Here is a 20,843-nt window from a genome sequence, read left to right on the forward strand (position 1 = left end):
CCTGCAGAGCTGACAGTCAGTGCACCTGTTGCACCTCCCAGGCTCGCTCTGCTTCTCTTCCCTCCTCCTGTCCCTCTCTCTTCCCCTACTTTTCTCCTTGGCAGTGCCGAAAGGCAGCGTACGGCCGCACCATGGATCCCAACGAGGCCGGCGGGGGTGAGAAGGAGAAGGACAAAGATAAGGAGAAAGTGATAAAGAGGAGGAACCGGCCTGTGTTCCTGCGGTACCTGGAGAGGAGGAGGACGGACACTATTGTGGCTGAGGATTCGGCCAAAGGTGACTTCAACCTGGGGACGCTGGTGAGGAGGAGCCAGTCTGACAAGACGGAGTACAGCGCTAAACTAAAAGGTACACCTGCTAATGACCTCCCGGGGGTCAAAACTATAGCAACAATCTAGACACACGTGAGCCAACAATTAGTCTCTCAACTTCTTACATTGCAAACTTGTTGATAACACGCTGGTTGGGAGAACTTTTAGACAAATATGTAGAAGGACTCTAAGAGCAACATCTATGGCTTAAGGGCAAACATTTAAAGATGTTAGATCTAGATTAGGATTTAATATCCTTGGGTGATGTTTGTTTTCACAGCAAGAAAGTACACAGAAACATGTAAACACACAGCAACACATAGATTTACATACGGCAACACAAAGATATAGACCGTAAACAAAAACGTTATGCAATTGCCAAAGCTCACAACAGTGTCAGTGAGGTGCATTAAGTATGCACTGCTCTATAGCTCTGGATACAGGGCACCTGTTGTGTTACTATGTGTTAGCCGGAGCTACTCCCACAGGGATGAAGCCACATATGCAAACTCTGCTCCAAACTCAGGCACAGAGGAGTGGCTTTAGAAGTGTTCCAGACCGGCTAGTAAACAAGAGAGTGACGTGGGAAGAAGGCTGTACAGATTATTTTCATCGTCAAATTAAGCAACACGAGTATCATGGGACGCAGGGTGATGTCAGGCGATAGGGCTGTGTTTGCATTGAATATAAAACAACAGAGCTATATGCATTGTTTGACCAGGAAAGCAAACACTCTGGTAAAGACAAATTGTATTATGCTGCCTCATCACAACTGCTGACACAGACTTTTCACTGACAGACAGACACACACACACACACACACGAACACACACACGTCCACATTTATAGAAAAACTGGCTTCACCTGTCCTTAGAGTGCTGTCAGTGACTGGGAATGCTGCCCTCCAGGCAACAGGACTGACATCACTGTGTCAGCAGGGGGTTACTATGAAAGATTACCACAAGTATGCAGGCTTTCCTGTACCACTTGTTTCTGCATTCCCTTTTTCTTCTGAACAATGGCCATCACATGCCAGAAGGATAAGTGCCACCTTGTTTAAAATAGCAAAGGATAACCCACTTCTCACTTGAAGTTGAACTGATAAGATAGCTTTCACACACACTCTTTCCTTATCAGCAGCTGCTCTGTTTACTTGAAATAGAGACTAATTCTTCACTGTTATTCTTGACCAGCCTGCATAATGACAGGCCGGATTGTCAAAAAACACACTGTGTTGTTTTCAGTAAACCATTCTCCCACCCTGTTTGACTTTAGCCCCGCACCTGACGGGCCGTATTACATATTTACAGTGGTATTACCATTGCAAATATTGACAGAACGATGACTTCACTGAAAGAGGAAACATGTGAGTTGCTGTAGTTCTCATCTGCTTGTCAGACAGGTTATTCAAGCAACATAACCATGGCAACGTGACATCAATACGTATAATAATTTACAGCGACTAAATATAATAGCCCTGGCAATGATTTACCAGAAAAAACCCACATAAAAGGACAGTAATAAATGAAATATTCACTTGTATTCTTTGGCAAATCATGGATGGAGATCATTGATATGGGTTTATATTATTTTAAGGCAGGACTCTTGTGTGCGTGTGTGTGTGTGTGTGTGTGTGTGTGTGTGTGTGTGTGTGTGTGTGTGTGTGTGTGTGTGTGTGTGTGTGTGTGTGTGTATGTGTGTAACCTTGACTTTCAATAGCATTCAATATTTTGTGGCATTAACTTTTCTTAATTAGACAAAATAAATGTTAACATACTTACAAGGATAGATGTCCTACTTTCTTTTTAGTGATAAATAATTCCAAGCCCTTACTATTTTCGTGACATTTCCAGGCTTTTTTTATATTTCAGCATTCTTTATAAAAAATATATTGTCAGTATTCTCATTGATAAAAATCCCATTGTGCACTGCTGTGTGGTGAAAGTCAAACGTGTCATTTTTCCTGCTGGTGTCATGTGATACACCGTGCCTTGTACTCCGTCAGTCGGATCCCTTTCTATGGGCTGAGCAGTGAAAAGCCCTGTATCCACTTTCATGGGAACTCCTGTGCCGGCAACCATACCTCACCAAAGATAATGCCAGAAAAAACAACCAGTCAGCACAGTTTGAGATCTGCTGCTGAGTCTTCATAGGATGTATAGTAACACATTTTAGGTTTTGTATCATTGAGAATGTGCAGGGGAATCATTTCAAGGCTAGTTATGAGTGGGAACACTTTCACACAGAAGTGCTGCAACAATATGACACTTTTCTTATCAACACTTTGTACAGTGGCAGAAAAATGAGGTAAGGTTTAAGCTTAAACAATTGCATGAATAGTGTATGCTTTTGTCCAATGAGCCACCAGGATTCCTCTATCATTAAGGGGGACTTTTCTCACGGGTTGAGGTTTTCAGTGGTGGAAAACACTGGGGTCACTTTTCACACTGAAAGCTCATAAAGACACATGACACTTAAGGTGGACATATGACTTTGATACTTATTTTACGTAACATTCCCACTAGTTTAACAATATCTGAGGTTCCTAAAGTGAAAAATGTAATTCCACAGTTAAATATGGCTATATCTTTAACAGGGATTTATTCCAAAGCTTCATTTGACTCATACAACAGATGACCTTGACATTGACAAGTTATTAAATAACTACTAATGGGAAAGGTCTAAGACTGCACAGCTCTGTGTGTGTGTGTGTGTGTGTGTGTGTGTGTGTGTGTGTGTGTGTGTGTGTGTGTGTGTGTGTGTGTGTGTGTGTGTGTGTGTGTGTGTGTGTGTGTGTGTGTGTGTGTGTGTGTGTGTGTGTGTGTGTGTGTGTGTGTGTGTGGTGTATACACTGCCAAACATGTTTGTATACAGCTCCGGGAAAAGAGACAACTTCAAATATTTCTTAAATCTCAAACTCTACATGTATGGCAGCCATTCCATTCAAGTGTATGTTGAATTCCAACACAGAGAAATGTTGTCAGTAGTTTATGGAATAAAATAAAAAAATTGTAATTTTACGTAAACACATACATTTAAATAGTAAAACCAGAGAAGTTCATAATGCTGCGGTGGTCTCTTAATTTTTTTCAGAGCTATATGTTATAATTATAAAGCAGCATTCAGAATAAAGCTGTGATCCTTTTTCTATTTTCAGCTGTTTTATTTTTTTCAACATTCATTAGAGGCGATTAAAAGTGGGCCGGATGTTAAAAGCTTTAACTGATACACTGTCCAAAAGGCAACCACGTTCAAACAAGGTATTAACAAGTGGTCAAGTGGTGGAAAGAAAACACTTTATTAAAATGCATATTACCTTCTAGATGTTTGTAATGTTTTTCATTGAGACTTCCAGAGGTTATGATTCACCTCTGCAGGTGTTTTATTCCTGTTTATCACAGGAAAGGAACAATGTAAGGTGTAGCTGTGTTGCAGGCAGAATGTGATCAGATCGAGTCAATCACGTGTGAACACAACCTGTACAGTGTTCGCATTCATCAGAGTTCTGCCCCACTGGCCAAAGACACACAAGCCATTATACTCAGCTTCAGCCACCAGTTACTCTACTTTCCCCCCATTGAGACGATGTTGTGTCATTCACAGCATTTGCATTTTACTTTCTTAAAACAACAAACATTTCTGTAAATATGAAATGATATGGAAATATACACCGGGAAAATAATATGTTCCAACGCCTGCCCTACTCCTTTTTATTGGACATGCAAGTCGCTCACTGGGTTATCATGCACAAAAAATGTAATCTGATCCCAGAATGACATTCATGAGAGCACATATAATTATGGGATGATGACATAAGGTATGACTGGTCTGATTGTTACACAGATAGTGAGCCCTTTTCTCGCTTTAATACGATGTCCATTAGCACTAAGCATTGGGACTTATTTCTGGGGTCCACACACTTACAATTAAACAAACAATCAGAACCAGAATCAGAAATACTTTAATAATCCCAGGAGGAAATGTATTTGTTGTGACAGTTGTTCCATTTTAGAATGAATAATATACAATAAAATAAAGAAATCTAAACATAAGAAGTAAAAATATGAAAAATATGGAATTACATTTAAAGTAAGATGTATAAACGTAACAAATTAAATAAATATGTCCCGTAGAGATAAAATACAAATAATAAAATATTATATAAACATCAGAATTCAGCACATTGACTCAGACCAATGTTCTGGTACTTTGGGTGGGAGACATTGTCACAGATGATCCGTACCTTGGACAGCATCCTCCTATTATAAACACACTATTTCCACAAAAAACGAAACAAATGAGCTAATCTCCCCAAAAATTGAAATAGGACTAAAATGTTAATTCAATAATTAATGACATTTGCTCAAGAATTTATATCCAACCTACATGATGTATGGTATTCTTTTGCAAATGGACGCTGTAATGAGGTCATGGTCACATTTTGTAAACCAAATGTAACTATTTACAGTAGAATTGCGTGCATGTTTACCGTATGTATACAATGGGTAAGCTGAAGTGAGTCTAGTTCATGTGTGTGAATGTGCATGCATGACGTTCGTGTCAAACAGTGTGTGTTTGTGTGTGTGTCCTCACATATGTAGGTGTGTGTTCATCATCCCATGCCACTCCCAGTCTGAGCAGATGGAATGCCTGAGCACGACGGAGCATTACATCAGCGGCACGATTATTTCTGTAACCTGACACAAGCCTCACACACACACACACACACACACACACACACACACACACACACACACACACACACACACACACACACACACACACACACACACACACACACACACACACACACACACACACACACACACACACACACACACACACACCACACACACACACACACACACTCTCTCCCTCCCGGAGAAGGAAGTGGTGTGTGTCGTTGATTAGGCAGTAAGGAAGCATCCCTCTTCCCTGAGCAGACAGACGCTCCTGCCTGCCATGCAAAGCACAGAGCAGCCACCGACTGATTAGACAGCGGAGCAATAAAAAAGGAGAAGTGAGCCTGACTGGCATGTTAAGTGAGGCCTTTTGGCGCTGGAGTCAAAATAATTATATCACCGTGAAATACTGATGGCTGCTCAGGCGTCAAGCGGTTGCGTTAGAAGAGATGTACCGTTTTTCCCAAGCATGCACACAGCCCACAGGGGCGGGATGTTTACCAGCCATTTTTAGAAAATGCACACAGATGGCTTGAAATGTTGGCAAACACATATACATTTTGGGGGAAATTGCAGGTTTACAGCAAAATGTAGGTGCTCTTAAAAAGATAATTGGTTTTTGGATGCCTTTGAATGGACCTCTATGACACATCGATAACAAAAATGTCTATTTCCAAATGTTTCATTCATCCCATTTTATTAATAATAATAATAACTTTATTTATACAGCACTTTTCAAACAAAGTCACAAAGTGCTTAACATGGATTAAGAACAGGCCGTTCAGGCATGCGGTCAAAATTCCCCAAACCCACCCCATAAATATACTACGCTCTGCATCAGCCAAACGACTCGTTGCGCCCTCGCTGCGAGGGGGACCCAAGTTCCCATCGGCGAAAACACGTGGGTTTGCTGTCCTGGCTCCAAGATGGTGGAATGAGCTCCCCATTGACATCAGGACGGCAGATAGCTTGCACATCTTCCGGCGCAAACTGAAAACTCATCTCTTTCGACTCCACTTCGAGCGTTAGAACTATTAACGAAGCACTTTTATACTAATAAAGGACTGGCTTACCTAAAGCCAGTTGAGTAGCACTTGAAATGTTTGGCTCTATGAAACCTGATGTACTTATATGATTCTGTTTTCTTCAAGGTTGTGTCTTCCTGGTCGAATGTACTTATTGTAAGTCGCTTTGGATAAAAGCGTCAGCTAAATGCAATGTAATGTAATGTATACAGCGTTTCAACAATAGCAGCAGTAATACAAAAAAAGAAAGTAAAACATGGATGTCGAGTAAAACAGAGTGGTGTCATCATTAGTTTAAAGTAGGGCCGGGACTTTAACGCGTTAATTAAGATTAATTAATTACACAAAAATTAACGCGTTAAAAAAATTAACGCATTTTAATCGCACTTATTTTTGCACCGCGGGACGTTTCTCACTGGATGAGTTTCAGGCGTACCGATTATACTGGAGCACCAACTAACGTTCATGACTTCAGACAACAACAAACCACAGTGAACAACAGTGGGAAATGTTGTTTTAAAAAACGGACGGATGGAAGCGTCGATAAGAGCACGGTTGTGTGCAAATTATGCAAAAAGGAATTCGCATATCACCGCAGCACATCAAGCCTCAAGTATCACCTCAATGCAAAACATATAGCAGCTAGCGTGGACGTTAGCCTCTTTTATCGCGTTCACACCAAAAAGAGCCGGTACTAAAATGTGTTCATGAGAACCTTTTTACCCCCACGAAAGTCCCTGCTAGAGAGCAGGGACTTTTTTCTCTTGTGAGAAAAGAGCTATATTTCTGATTGGCTGGGCGGATTGCAAACCACGCCCCGTAAAACTCCCAAAACGTTTTGTGAATTTTATTATCCTCGCATTAGCATTATTAGCATTAGCCCAGCGCAGAAACGCAGAGAGACTAATTTATGGCAACACAAAATAAAACATGGGAGCGGTGGAGATGAGGAGGTGTCGGCGTTCTGGCGATTTACTCGGAAGGGTGCTGTACTGAAGCCAGTCCCCAACTCCGGGGACTTTGGGCGGCAGTATACGCCGTGAAGTGGTTTGCGGCCTGCCAATAAACCCAAAGCAGAAGAAGAAGAAGTGACGTCAGTGGCTTCATTTGCCTAATCCACCTCCAGGTTCAAAGAGTTCTCATGAACCAAGTTCTCATGAACCTTTGTGGGAAAAGTACTGCGGTGTGAATGCGCCTAATGGTATACTAAAATCCATGTGAAAAAAATTGCTTCTCACTGTTCTCAGGTCAAATATTTATATGTGATTAAAAATGCGATTAATTTCGATTAATTCATTACAAAGCCTCTAATTAATTAGATTAATTTTTTTAATCGAGTCCCGGCCCTAGTTTAAAGCTTTAATAAAAAGGTGAGTTTTAGGAAGCGATTTCTTCATGTTGCTGGCCTTTACTGCCACGTAAGAACACTTATTTATTTTATACTTATCATATAATGTCCTCTTTTCTCAGAGAAAATGACACCCCACGACCTGTCGACGCCCCCCTCTCCAGCTCTGGACCCAGAGGAGGTGCGTTTAAGGAAGATGAGCCGCAGGGCGAAGGTCATTCAGGAGCTGGTGCAGACTGAGAAGGACTACCTCACAGACCTGGAGCTGTGCATCAGAGAGGTGGTCCAGCCTCTACGCAACATGCAGGTAGATGATCGGTAGATTTTAGTATACGCCAATGAATACACTGGCCTAATGTGGTATTAACTCCACTAACCTCTACACAAAAGCAAAGAGAAGATCATTTTAAACAATGATTTCTTTAAAAAATGTAATCTGTAAGATCCAATGTTAATACTCAACTAGCTGCCTGAGGGGGAAAAGTTAATGTTTATCTGCCTTTTTGGTTCTTTTTGACCAACTTCACAATATGACACTGGCTCTGACTTTATTTTTAGCATTTCATTTAATTTAATCGTTTATTTGAACCGGGACAGTGCACATGGATGAACCCTTTAAAACAAAACAATGCTTACAAGCGTAAATGAGCCGGATTTTAGCTTTAAGCTCATTTCCATCCGCGGTCCCCTCACATACAAGAACATGACATTTATGTACATGCCAAACATAAATACATGACTAGCAGGAAGAGCATGAGCAGCATATACAAGCATTTACCACATGGCAGTACAATGTAGCAGCTATGATATATAAAGTGCAAGATAAGATAAAAGTGCTACATAAAGTGCAAGAGGAGATACCCCTGTGTTAGCGGTGATTTCACGTCTGGTTGTTTCTCAACCATTCTTTGAGTTGTCCTTTAAAACTATTGAGAGTGGGACAATCCTGTATCTCAGTTGGGAGGCTATTCCACAAAGAGCTGCCTTTAACGGAGAGGACATTTTGTTCTAAAGTGGTCCGTCTGCGGTGGACTTCACAGTCTCCTCTGGTTTCTGACCTATAGTGCATTAACACAAATCATAACAATTACTGATTCAGACACTAAGATCATGAAAATCTGAAATATATGATGGTATAATTAACATTGATGAAATATTCAGAGAAAAAGGGTGGCCAACAGGATAATTATGTTATTGATAAATGGCAACTGACAGTGATTCAGTTCTCCTCATACTGTATGCACAGAAAGTGTACTTATATATATATTTTTTTATTTGCACGTTGTTGGCATATTTTGCATTATGCTGTTGTGCCACATGTATTGTTAACATTTATGTTTAGTGTTGATTTCTGTTTTGTTCTGTTATAACGCCTTGTGCAGAATGCTTTGGCAACACTATGTTTAAAATGTGGTCATGCCAAAAATCCCCTTTGTATTGTATTGTAGGCTACTTATAGATTATTCTAATTTAGTTTAATTTGCACTTTTTATTTCCTTATCCTCTGTCAGGTTGTGGATGTAGACCGGCTGTTCACCAACACAGAGACGGTGTGTGAAGTGTCTGCAGCTCTTCTTCACAGACTGCATAAGGCCATCGCTGACCCTGATCCCGAGGCGGTCGTCATAGGTAAGGCCATTTCTAACATGATTTTATTGTTTGTTGACTTTCACGGCTCTGGTTGATATTAACAAACAATCTCATATCCCACTTTTAATTGTAGGGGAAATATTCATCCAGGCAAAGGCAGCGTTAGAAGATGTATATAAGATTTACTGTTACCATCATGATGATGCTAACATGTCCCTCAAATCCTATGAAGAAAATGAAGACATTAAGAAACATTTCACCACATGTGTATTAGCTCTGAAGTAAGTCACTATTTGTATATACTTTCAAAAATATGTATTACTTTTCTCATATTTTAAATATTATTAGTATAATCATGTTGGTGACTGTTTTTTTTGCTTTGTAATTGCAGGAAAATCTACGACCTAGAGTAAGTACTTCTTTATAATGTTGTCACTTAAAATATAACAAGTGACATAAGCTGTCATAAGAAACAGACAGCTTTTCAACTTTGTATTACCTGTCATGTCCAAGTGGTGTAATTGTGGTTGTCGCTGTCACAAAGACAATCTGATGGCTAGGGTTACGCTTATGGTTAAGGTTAGGAGGACACACTGTATTTGTTTCTAAACAAACTGAAAACACAGATATAGATAAGATATTTTATTTTGTGTGGTTAGCATCACAGCTACAGCTAGCTGCCTGTCTTCTGTTTTATTCCACTCCCTCTTGGCCTAATCGTCCACAGGGCTCTTTAGCCGGGTAGTTTCCACAGTGAACAATACTTTGGTTGTTCTGCTACCTTGGGATAGCGACTGTAGCTATGTTATCATGGTTCAAAATGCCCTCTGGTAGGCAGTCATGCAGTGTATATCATGTGTAGGGCCTTTAGTGAAAGGTAAAGCCGACAGAGTTGCATTGTAAAAATAAGATTTAAAGGGAACCGATTTTTAATGCCGATGATGTCATTATTCGACAGCTGTAACCTTGTGCAATTAACGTTTACTTCACATTAATAATTAAAGCAAATGTTATCTATTGTAACTAATAAATATGTTGTCATATGTTGACTGAATCATTTGTTGACTTGACAGTTGTTTTTGTCGTGATTCAGCCTATTGTTTTATTTTCTGAATCTCTGTCAAGAAAGAAGTAAAGCCAATACACTTTAAGTCATGGAAAAATAAATGTTTACTTTATACCGTAATCTTTTTGCAGAGGGAAACCCAACCTGCTGAACATGGGTTCACTGCTCATCAAGCCGGTGCAGAGGATCATGAAGTACCCTCTGCTGCTCGGGGAGCTGTGGCACGCCACGCCTCAGGACCACCCGGACCATCAGCCATTGCAGGAGGCCTACACCGCTGCTAAGATCATCAACGTGAACATAAATGAGTTCAAGAGGCGCAAAGATATCGGTGAGATGTCATTAGGGTGCTGATCATTAACGTCTATTTATATAATGTGTGATTTTGCTTCATGTGAGCTCAAATGACAAAGCTTTTCAGATGTAGGGCTGGCCGTACACATATTGGTTGTTTGAAACTATTTCTGTTCATTCTCAGTTATGAAGTATAAGAGGTCGGATGATGAAGGCACACTGAGGGGGAAACTGAACAAGTTCAACATCCACTCTATCCGGAAGAAAAGCGACAGGTTTGCAGGCTATCTCAAGATCCTCACTGGAGTAGAGCCACAGGTAAAATACTGTTGTTCCCTCCTCACTCACTGCACCACATTTAGTACATGTAATACAAGTCATGAGGCTTGTTAACTTAACACTTTGCAAGAATATATTTTGTGGCCTAAAGGTAAATTATTTATACGCACATTGCTGCTTTCATGAAGTTCTAAGTAGTCTCAGAATCAGATCAGAATCAGAATACCTTTATTAGCCCCACAGAGGGGACATTTGCATCGTTACAGCAGGAAAGAGCCACAGACAGCTTAATGTTACCTATGTCAAGAAAAAAGTACTAAGTTATGATATAATAAAAAATATAATATAAAAAATAAAAGTAAAAGAAAAATACTTTCCAAAATACAAATCCTGTAACAGTTCTTAGGATTTAGCAGCCAGGCATATCACAAGTAGAAACTCAAGATGTTGCATAATGCAAAGGCATATTTGGTATTTATCAACTTTTTAATCAAGCTCATTTACTCTACTGTCTGTATAGGTGAGAGATGAAGTATTTGACCGAGAGGAGAAGCTGTTCAGGAGTCTGGAGAAGGCTGTGAGGCAGCTGGCCAAGAATGTCCAATTTTACCTGCTGCACATTCAGGTAAGTACAGATATTAGCATGCCTGACCACAAAGAGTGTGTTCTTTTAAAGTTTCTGATGTGTGTTCTGCAGGAGATGGTATCTGTTGCTGTTCAGAAAGTACAGGACATGGAGGACATGATTAAGGATCCAAACAAAAATGACATAAACGGCTCATTGCACCATAATGGAAATGACCCTTATAAGCACTTTGTAAGTTTGGCTGTTTTCTGTTCTTCACAACAGTGTCATTGGTCTCATTCAGGGTATAGTTAGCCTTCAAATACAGCTCATCTCTTTCATTTCTCAAAATCATGGTCTTGTCTGTCCATGCTTTGCTGTCCTGTTTCCTTCATGACCTCTCATTCACCTTCCAACTGTGAGTCACCTGTCCATTTTATTAATCCTCTTCTGCTCTGCCTCTAACCTTCCTACTCGGTCCCTTTATACATTTGCTACCTCCTCTCTCCTACACTCTTTTATCTGTGTATTGCATTGTCACCAGTTCTGGAATAACTATACTTTTGAACACAATTATTTGCTTTCACACTGCCTCAAACCAAAGTACGTAATAAGATTTCCAAAATAAGTGTAGACACAAAGACATGTGTACTCCAAGAAGAAAAACGACAGACGTATCTCGTATGAAAATGGGTCCATTGTGTCAGCTGTAATGAAAACACAACAGCTGTAATGTGATAGATGCTGGAAGGGGACAGAACATTTTCACCAAAGAAACTGCACACTATGATAGATGAAGTATGCTTAAGTCTCACAGTAAGCTGAATAACATCAACTTGCTTGTGTATGCAAATCTAACAGCTCCAGTGTTATGTATTCCAGGTTAATGTAAAGCATACGTTACTGTTTCCTATCAGAGAAACTACTTGGCAATTAGAGGTGCTGCCGCATTCTAAAAACAATACATGTATTACAAACATCATATAAAAGACACAGAAGTACACTGAAAGTACATTTTAACATGTACAGAATGCATAATATGTAATGAAAGAACTTGTACTTGGTGTCTTTATTCATCTTCTGCTGCCTTTTCAACGTCTTCCTGCAGAAAGACAGTATGGAGCGCTCGGTCCTCGCCCCCCTCTCCTCCCTGCAGGGCATGTTCACAGCCCCACAGAAGCTCATCCAGAAGCGCTATGACAAATTACTGGATTACTGCAGCCGCCTGGAGCGCTCTTCCTCCTTTTCATCCTCATCCTCGTCGTCCCCTACTTCTTCCTCTACTTCACTGGCGTCAGAAGACCCGCCCGGTCCCGCCAAAAGGGACTATGAAGCCATCAATGCTCTGCTAGTGGAGGAGTTGGAGAGGTTCAACAAGGCAGCCTATCACATCCTGACCAACTGTGTGCTGCACATAGTGACCCTGCTCAGAGGGCTGATGGATAAAATATTACTTCGTGCCCCGTCCATACAGCAGCTACCGGTGAGGCTCCCACGTATAAACCACATTCAGGTATTATCAAGTCTGTTTTATATTGAAGCTAAAATGTGTTTGTCGTTTGAAGGCGCCATTGTCAAACATTACTGAGGTTCAGAACAGCATCATGGATGAGCTGAACAATCTGACTTTTGTCAATGATAACGCTCAGAAGTTGATGGAGCGAAAAGTCAGCTTTGAGAGACAACGAGACAAGAAAATAACGGTGAGAAAGTTAAAATAATAAAGACTCAACTTTAGAAAGCCTAAACTCTGTATTTTTAAGATCCGTGGTTAGTAAACTGATCTGTAAATGTATCATTGATTGCATGTTAAAACTTTGAATATAATTCTCTTTTTGACCAATTACAAGCCAAGAATGAGCAGCTATAAGTATTATCAAACACAAAAAAGGAAAGAGCTCCAGGCTGTGATTAACTGGGGAACTTGGCAATCCAAAGTCATCATCAATCCCCTAACACTTAAATGTCCACACGTGTAGGTGTACACACACATATATATACACACATATGAGAATGTGCTTGTGCTCGGACATGAAAGTGGCTGTATTTGAAACTCCCAGCCCCAGGTGCCTATTACCTCGGCTCACACACAGATAACCAACAACATTCCTACATGTGCCCACACACCGGGCCAACTTCAAATAATTACACTCTTTGTATCCAGGTGCCGGAGGTGCAGCATCAAACCGAGGAACAGCGAGGCTGGCTGCTGGCAGAATATCCAACGAGCCATCTGTACCTGCTGAAGAGGAAGTGTAATGGCTGCCAGGAGCAGGACCTCAGCCTGCTGGAGGGGGAGCTGGTGGCCCTGCTGGAGGACACGGACCCTCTGGGCAGCAGCAGCCGCTGGCTGGTTCACACTGGAGGCAAGTATCTGTAGGTGTGTGTGTGTGTGTGTGTGTGTGTGTGTGTGTGTGTGTGTGTGTGTGTGTGTGTGTGTGTGTGTGTGTGTGTGTGTGTGTGCGCGCGCAAGAGGACAAAGACCTGTGGGGCAGCAGTAGCTCTTAACACATTAAGTTAGTAAGACACACACTGTAATTGAAGTTATGTATGGTAAGTCTTCTTTAATACATATTCCTCTGTGAATACACCTGCATCTATGGCTGTGTACACACACCAAACTTTACTTTCGGAAAGTGACTAGTCAGCACACAAGAATCAGTCCCATGGGCCCCGGGGTGTCAGTGTTGCCTCTCCGCCTGCCTCTGGAGATGGTTGCCTCACAACAGGCCCTTCTCCATAGCTTGTCTCCATCTTCTCTTTACGAGAGGCACCTGAGATCCCGATGTCTTGTTTGGAACAAACCACTGCACGTTGGAAGCAGTGTTACCTAGAGTACAAAGCCTCTCCCGATGGGAATTTGGAAACAAGGACGGAGAGATGACGCCTGCGCGCCTCTGTACTCGGCAATAACAAGTTATTTTTGATAGGCTCTGGAAAATAAGTGTGTGTGCATGTTCTTTCAGACAAACTACATTCTTCGCACACTTGTCTTGTCCTCTGGGATTACTAGCATTCCCAGGAAGCTGTTATTGTTCAGCCTTCTGTTCTGATATCAACACTATGAATATTCTCACATTTACACATTATTCAGTTCACTCACATGGACTCAACGTTGTGTAGATTATGCTTACAGTCTTAATGTAAGACCCGTACATTAAACACACATTTATCCTCCTGAGATGGTTCAAATTATTTTTTCTCAAGCAGCTTTTTTAAATACCAACGTAAAATGTCTTATCGGGTACATTTGTTCTGTAATTGCCTTACTGTTTGTCATTCAAAGGCTGGTTTTACCCAAATTACAAAATGACTGGGGGCAAGATTTGTTGTTAGCTGTCGGGATTCAGTTTCAACAATACATTAACCACATAAACTTTACCCAGGAGAACGTTCTGAAAAGAGATGCTGTGATGACCTTTCAGTGTATTATGTGTCTCAAGGAGGATATGCATATCTCAAAATATGAACAATTAGCTGAACCAACCCTTTCAAATGAACTGTCTCTTTGTGTCACTGATAGGTTCACAGGGCTACGTGTACTCCACCTTCCTGAAGCAGTACAACCCTCTGAGGGATTCCCAGAGGAAAAGCAAGATGGCCAGAGAGCAGCAGCAGCAGCAGCAGCAGCCGGCGGCCATGGTGGACGAGGACTTTGACGACATCAGCCTCTTCGTGTCGGGCAGCGGCAGCAGCAGCCTGCGCAGCTTCAACCTGAACACCACCGACAGCGGCTCCACCCTCTCCGGGTTACAGGGGGAGTCAGAGAGTCCCGAGGACCTGGAGGACACCTCGGACGCAGAGGCTCAGCAGGTGTGTGGGGTAGCACGAGTGTGTTTTTCATTTTCAGTTATTGCAGTGCTTAGAACTAAAGCAATTGAAATAAAAAGTCTTATTCCTGCTCATTTTGGCTTCTCATATTGAGGATAGATAAGTTCAGGTATCTCAATTCATCAACAGTTGCATAAAAATCACATACCTCAATCCCATGTGCATAAATGTGCAACAATCTTTGAAATAAACTAAAAGTATGAAGGAAAATAAGGGACAAAACTAAAAATACTTTAACCCCCACACACCATTAACCTCATTATAATAATACACATAACAGCTCAGCAAGCCAAGTAACTTTAACTGCCTCTAAGTGTCTCCTTATATATGAGACTCCACCTGTACAAAATAAGGGTTATTCTTTCAAATGGCCATTAAACTGAGGTGAGCAGTTACAGGCTGGAGGAGCAGGGGCTCACTGTCTGCCCACTTGATAGCTTTACAGTGGCTGTCCAGCTCACATTGATTTTAATTGGGTACAAAGCATTAAATGATGACAGCACTGTCGCCCTGGCTTCAAAACTAAGGCTTTAAAACCTTTGTGGTCAAGTCTTCATCAGCTATGACTCCCTAATATGACTCCAATCTTCATAACATGACAGTTATTGGTTTTGAAATGTAAAATGTTGACAAAGGTCAGTAGACTAGCTTGTAACCAATACACATTAAGACTGGTGGTAACAAAATACCCATGTGGAAAAGCTGATACACAGTGCCACCTTCTGGATTTAAAGGTGGATACACTTCATGTATTTCATCATTCCAAATAAAGATTTACTACAGTTTAATTTGTGTATAGAAAAAACAACTATTGCTGTCACATTTTTCAAACAGTAAACGTTTTTTTCCCAGACTTGACCTAATTCATGTGTTTTGCCACAGTTCTATGCTGTGTATGCGTTTCAGGCGCGCTGTGACCAGGAGCTGACCCTGCAGGAGTACCAGCACGTCCGCATCCTGAAGTTCTCGGACCTGGGAGGCAATAAGGACTGGTGGTTAGCTGAGGCTAACGGACAGAAAGGATACGTCCCTGCTAACTACCTTGGCAGGATGTCCTATGCATAAGAAGGAAAAGAATCCATGAAGAAAACCAAACCAAACTGTAGCAATTAAAACAAACATGTTTACAGTTTAAAGAAATAGCTGTAAAACATGTACTGCTTTGTAAGAGTCAAATTAGCCCTAGGTATCTATGTCTCATACCAACAGTGTTGATGTTTAGCCTTGAGAAGCTCATATGAGCTCAGCAATAGGACTTGACCTATAATCTGTGATGAATATAAATAATGGTAGGAAAACACAAGGCACTGTGCCGAGCACTTTTTCTACTTCAGTGTTGTAGAGTTTATATCAAAATGAAGTGATTTATACATGAAGTTAATTTTAAATGTGAATTGATTTACAGATGAAGTAAATGTTATATGTGAAATGAAGTATATATATATATATATTTAATGTGAATGTAAAATGAAGAAATCTATCGTCATGCTTTATATTTTAACAATTGTCTGTAATAAATATGATCTGTTCTCCACTTGTCTCGCAGAATATAATGATTCAAGAACACAACGAGTCATAGCTGCTGTCAGTTTATAAGAAGAGATTTATTGACGTTTGTGATAAAAAGTGACACTTTTAAACGGTTAAACTAGTTATGACAAAGAAGTACAATCCAGTAGCATTAACACAAAGTAAATTCAAGTATTTGACTGGATGGTGTAACTGAAGTACAAATGATATTTTGAAACAAACAGAAAGATCCGGCACTTATCCACATTGTTTAAACGTTTATTTTCTACTCCCTCCTACCTTCAGTTCCCTCAACTCATTTCTTCAGCTTCTTCTGCGCTGCTTTCTTCTTCACCTGTTGTAACCGTTTCATGGCGTTAAGCTGGGACTCTTGGGACGTCGGTGCTTTCTCCCCTGGAGCAGCCTTCGACCCGTTCCCATTGTTCCCGTTACCTCCTCCGTTATTTCCCCCGTTCCCTGCTCCGCTGCTGCCGGGGGAGCTGGACCCCGACGCAGGAGACCCTTTGGCTGGGCCTTCACCGCTGGATGAGCGATTCAGCGGCTGCTTACCCAGAGTCAGGGGGGGCGGAGGTTTAAGAGGCGCCGCACTAGAGCCGTTTCCATTGCCGCTCCCGGGTGTTTTTGCACTCCCAAGCCCCGATTTGGCTCCTGCTAGCCCAGACAGCCCGACAGGTTTCTGGCTGGAGGGAGTGGTCAGGGTCTTGTGGCTCCCACTTGGACCAGAGGACCCCAGTTTGGAGCTGGCAGGAAGAGATGGGCCCGTTTTGGCGCCAAACGCAGCCCACCCTGTGAGACCGCTGCCTGCCGTGGAGGAGCTGCTGTTGGCCGGGTTGGCCGATGTTGTGGACGCCTGAAATTATAAACAGCACAATTATCACAGTGCAACCGAAATGTGCAGAGCCTTATATTTCATTGTTGTATTTCTATAATAATATTGAAAGTTATGTAATTGAGACTTTAAGATGATACCAAAATTACAGAAGTCAAACACTAAAAACATATGATATATTAAAAGATGAAAGTACTCAATAAAGCCTTTGGGCCCGTGGGAATACTTGAAATCTCAAAAATAAGGTAAGGAAATCTTTTATATTAACCATAGGTAATTTACCCCTTTGAGGCAAGAGGGATATACCAACTTAAAGGTGGGGTAGGTAAGTTTCAGAAACCGGCTCGAGTGCACTAAAATTTGAAAGTACACAGCCGAAAAGAATCCGCCCCTTCCTTCAGACTTCCTTACAGAGCACCTCCTCCAACACACATGAACGCGCACATGACGTCAGCAGACTGGTGAAAGTGGCCGCCTGTTGCTGGCGAGTCATTGAAGTACTGCTGCAATGCACGCCCAATGACGGCACGCCCAATGACGGCACGCCCAATGAGGGCGCGAGATACATTTGTGCGTGCACGAGATGGAAGGCTGACAGACAGGGCGGCAATCCAATCTGTTTAGCCGGCCCGGCTAAACAGATTGGATGTACTTTTTACAGTATTACGGCTTCCACAGATGACATTGTTTAATGGATTTTTTGTCAAAGCACTTAAGATATTTATTGCTATCGGGATGTTAAGAGCATTCAATGGAATATAACAAAAAGTGTATCTCGAGCCGGTTTCTCAAACTTACCTACCCCACCTTTAATTGATGTAAAGATGGAGCTTTGTTATCTCTTCTACTACTAGGATACCAAGAAATACGTGTAGGGCCCCCGTGAAAAAGGAGCCTTGCTTGACTAGTTGATGGATTAAAAAAGGCCGTAATCAGTGATAATTATTTAACCCACACCTTCACTTCGGTTCTTTTGAAGGCCTGGAAGGAGCTGGCTGTGTCCGGCTTGGCTTTAAGCTCCGTCTTTTTCACCAGTGTGTCTTTTACAACGGGCGCTGAGGAGGCAGATGCAGGGGACGGCTTCTGAGCAGGCTTTGATGCCTAGTGGACAAACAAATACAGCTTGTTACAAACGGAAGAAAAACCTATTCAGAAACTACTAATATGATTGTGCACTGATTAGTCACATTAAAAAGCACATAATGAGGTAGACGACAAAATATTATTTATGTTCCTTACCATACGCTTCATCTGCCTGGTGCAGCGGGCACAATACCACACGAGCCGTGGATCGTTCACTTCCTTGTCGGTCACTTGGGGCTTGTGACAGTCCTGGTGGTACAGGTTATGGCACTCCTGGCACTCCACCAACTGGTTTCCCATGGTCACTGTCATTTGCCTTTTGTATTTAAAACACAAAATCAACATTTCAATGTGTATTGAATAGCATGTTATTACTGAGGTTTAACTGTCCATGCTGAAAGATCAATTTACAACACTGCAATTATTGTATTTGCTAATAATTAAGATGTACCTGCAAACCACACACGCCAGACCCATCTCCATGGCAAAGTCATCGGCATTGGTCTCATCGTAGTCGTTTATGTTTGGCAGAAGGTCTTTGCTGGTTTGAACGGTAATTGGAGAAGAGCGATTCTCCTGTTTCTCCAAACGAGGCTTTTTCGGAGGGTCCACTTCCGCCAATTCAACCCTGACCTGTTTGTCAGTCAGACAAAAAGAGGCATCAGTGCCATGCGTAATGAAAACATCATGGCCTTGTAGCCACCTTGTGTATTAGTATACCGTGGGCATGCTTGTCTTTATTTATTCCATACCTTCTCAGCAGGTCTCTTCTCTGCCTCCTTCTTGCTCTTTTCGGAGCTGGATTTGCTACTGCTACTGCTGCTGCTGGAGGAGGAAGAGCTGGAGGAGGACTTGGAGTCCTGTTTACTTAAGCTCAGTTTTGACACAGACCCCTTGGACACTTCTATATCCTGGGGACACAACATGAGAATACAGAATGGTTAGCATTCCGTTTTATAAAATATATACCAAATCAATTAGAAGAGAAATGAACAATATCAACAGGACATATCATGATAAAAACAAAATGAAATCCTTACCTTTTGTAATGAACGGTAAGATGAGTCACTTCCTCTTGAAAGGGATTCATCAAGTAAAGCTTTGAGTTTCTCAACGGAGTCTTTACTCTTGGAGTGCAGGTAGCCGAGTCCCTTTAGGAAGATGGGATCCAGCTCCAGACTGACCGGTCCAGCCATAGTCAGAACTGTGAAATATAAAATAATATCAGTTGTTTAGGGTTAAGCAATCTATTTATCAATACCATTGCTGAGGAAGATAAGTAAGGTCACACAAATGACAGATTTCTGAAATATAAAAAGACAGAACAAAAGCTGTAGCTGGCATTTAGGTATTGCAGTGTTAGCTTGGACTGACACTTAACCTGGCTGAGAGCTTCAGGATTATTAACAGTCAAAAAACATCAAACATATTGATTCAAAGAACAACATTTATTTTAAAGAGACATTTGCTACAGTCTTTACAACACAGCGCCACAGTGTAAACAAAAGGCTTCTTACATAGACAGCCTCTTAATTGGAATTACTTAATGCATGATTTAAATACGTGTTAGTAAATGTCTCATTCAGTGTAGCCTCACCCAACCTAGTCTGTGTCATGTGATGTAACCACTGTTTTTGGGATATGTGCACTCATGACCATAATTACTTCACAGATCTAAACTGAAATCAGAGGAGATGAGGGTAGAAAGAGGGAAAGGCCACAGTGAGCCCTGAAGAGATGGAAAAACAGGGTTGATAAGGATTGTTGTGTTCACTATGATGTTTAAATAACACCTTTGTGATGCACTGTGTTGTCGGATATAACCGGGACCAATAGGTTGACATCACATGTATTTATTGTCCTGAATAAAAGAAAAACAAACCTTGAAATGGTGTACATTTGGTTAAACGCAGAGCACAGGAGCTAAAGTTACCCTCCCCGTCAGATGTCAGTTATAAAACCAAATACACGTTATAATTTAAATTAAATTACGTTACCTCAGTCTGCTCCTTTTACCCGATATGTTATTGTTAATGAGCAACTGACGTTAACGGTTGGGCAACACTTCCTACATGAGAAACAGCCGGGGCGGGCGCAACCGCTTAATATGTCCGGAATCAACAGGGGCGGAACCTTACTTGGAAACAAAAGTTATCTAACTTTACGCTCTACGTGCTATGTGCAATAGTTTATGTATGAAGAGAACAATTCATGAAGCTGACATATGTCTTCTTTCTTATTAATATAGCGCCTTGATTGGTATATATCGGGAAGAAGCCGGGACGGACGCAACTGCTAAATATGTCCGGAATCTACTGGCGTGGAACCATAGCGCGGAACCTAGCTTGAAACTCCTTAAAACATGTGATATAACTTTACACTCTACGTGCTATGTGTTATAATAAACCAT

At 41.4% G+C, this 20,843-nt stretch overlaps 2 protein-coding genes across 5 annotated transcripts; one reads left to right on the forward strand and one right to left on the reverse strand.

Moving 5' to 3' along the window:
- arhgef38 (Rho guanine nucleotide exchange factor (GEF) 38) lies at window positions 1-16,525 on the forward strand. Of its 3 annotated transcripts, XM_034230182.1 has the most exons (14): window positions 1-348; window positions 7,489-7,673; window positions 8,878-8,995; window positions 9,090-9,237; window positions 9,348-9,365; window positions 10,154-10,353; window positions 10,501-10,634; window positions 11,116-11,220; window positions 11,293-11,412; window positions 12,269-12,643; window positions 12,726-12,863; window positions 13,325-13,526; window positions 14,684-14,973; window positions 15,874-16,525. In XM_034230182.1, exons 1-14 carry the CDS (start codon window positions 132-134, stop codon window positions 16,054-16,056), a joined length of 2,433 nt encoding a protein of 810 aa, XP_034086073.1. In that variant the 5' UTR covers window positions 1-131; the 3' UTR covers window positions 16,057-16,525. The 3 variants fall into 3 exon arrangements, with proteins under 3 accessions (XP_034086073.1, XP_034086072.1, XP_034086074.1); XM_034230181.1 differs by having other exon boundaries at window positions 11,116-11,412; XM_034230183.1 differs by lacking the exons at window positions 9,348-9,365; window positions 10,154-10,353; window positions 10,501-10,634; ... (5 more) ...; window positions 14,684-14,973; window positions 15,874-16,525 and having other exon boundaries at window positions 9,090-9,241.
- Window positions 16,526-16,571: 46 nt separating this feature from the next.
- On the reverse strand, window positions 16,572-20,573 carry ints12 (integrator complex subunit 12). Of its 2 annotated transcripts, none has more exons than XM_034230189.1 (7): window positions 20,431-20,573; window positions 19,474-19,637; window positions 19,186-19,344; window positions 18,885-19,066; window positions 18,590-18,749; window positions 18,308-18,451; window positions 16,572-17,371 (listed from the first exon to the last, which is right to left on the reverse strand). In XM_034230189.1, the coding sequence occupies exons 2-7, from the start codon at window positions 19,627-19,629 to the stop codon at window positions 16,817-16,819; spliced, it is 1,356 nt and encodes a 451-aa protein (XP_034086080.1). In that variant the 5' UTR covers window positions 19,630-19,637; window positions 20,431-20,573; the 3' UTR covers window positions 16,572-16,816. The 2 variants fall into 2 exon arrangements, with proteins under 2 accessions (XP_034086080.1, XP_034086081.1); XM_034230190.1 differs by having other exon boundaries at window positions 16,817-17,371; window positions 20,316-20,435.
- Between the last annotated feature and the right edge of the window lie 270 nt (window positions 20,574-20,843).

The sequence above is a fragment of the Gymnodraco acuticeps genome, unplaced genomic scaffold (genome assembly GCF_902827175.1).
Source record: "Gymnodraco acuticeps unplaced genomic scaffold, fGymAcu1.1, whole genome shotgun sequence".
NCBI lineage: Eukaryota > Metazoa > Chordata > Actinopteri > Perciformes > Bathydraconidae > Gymnodraco > Gymnodraco acuticeps.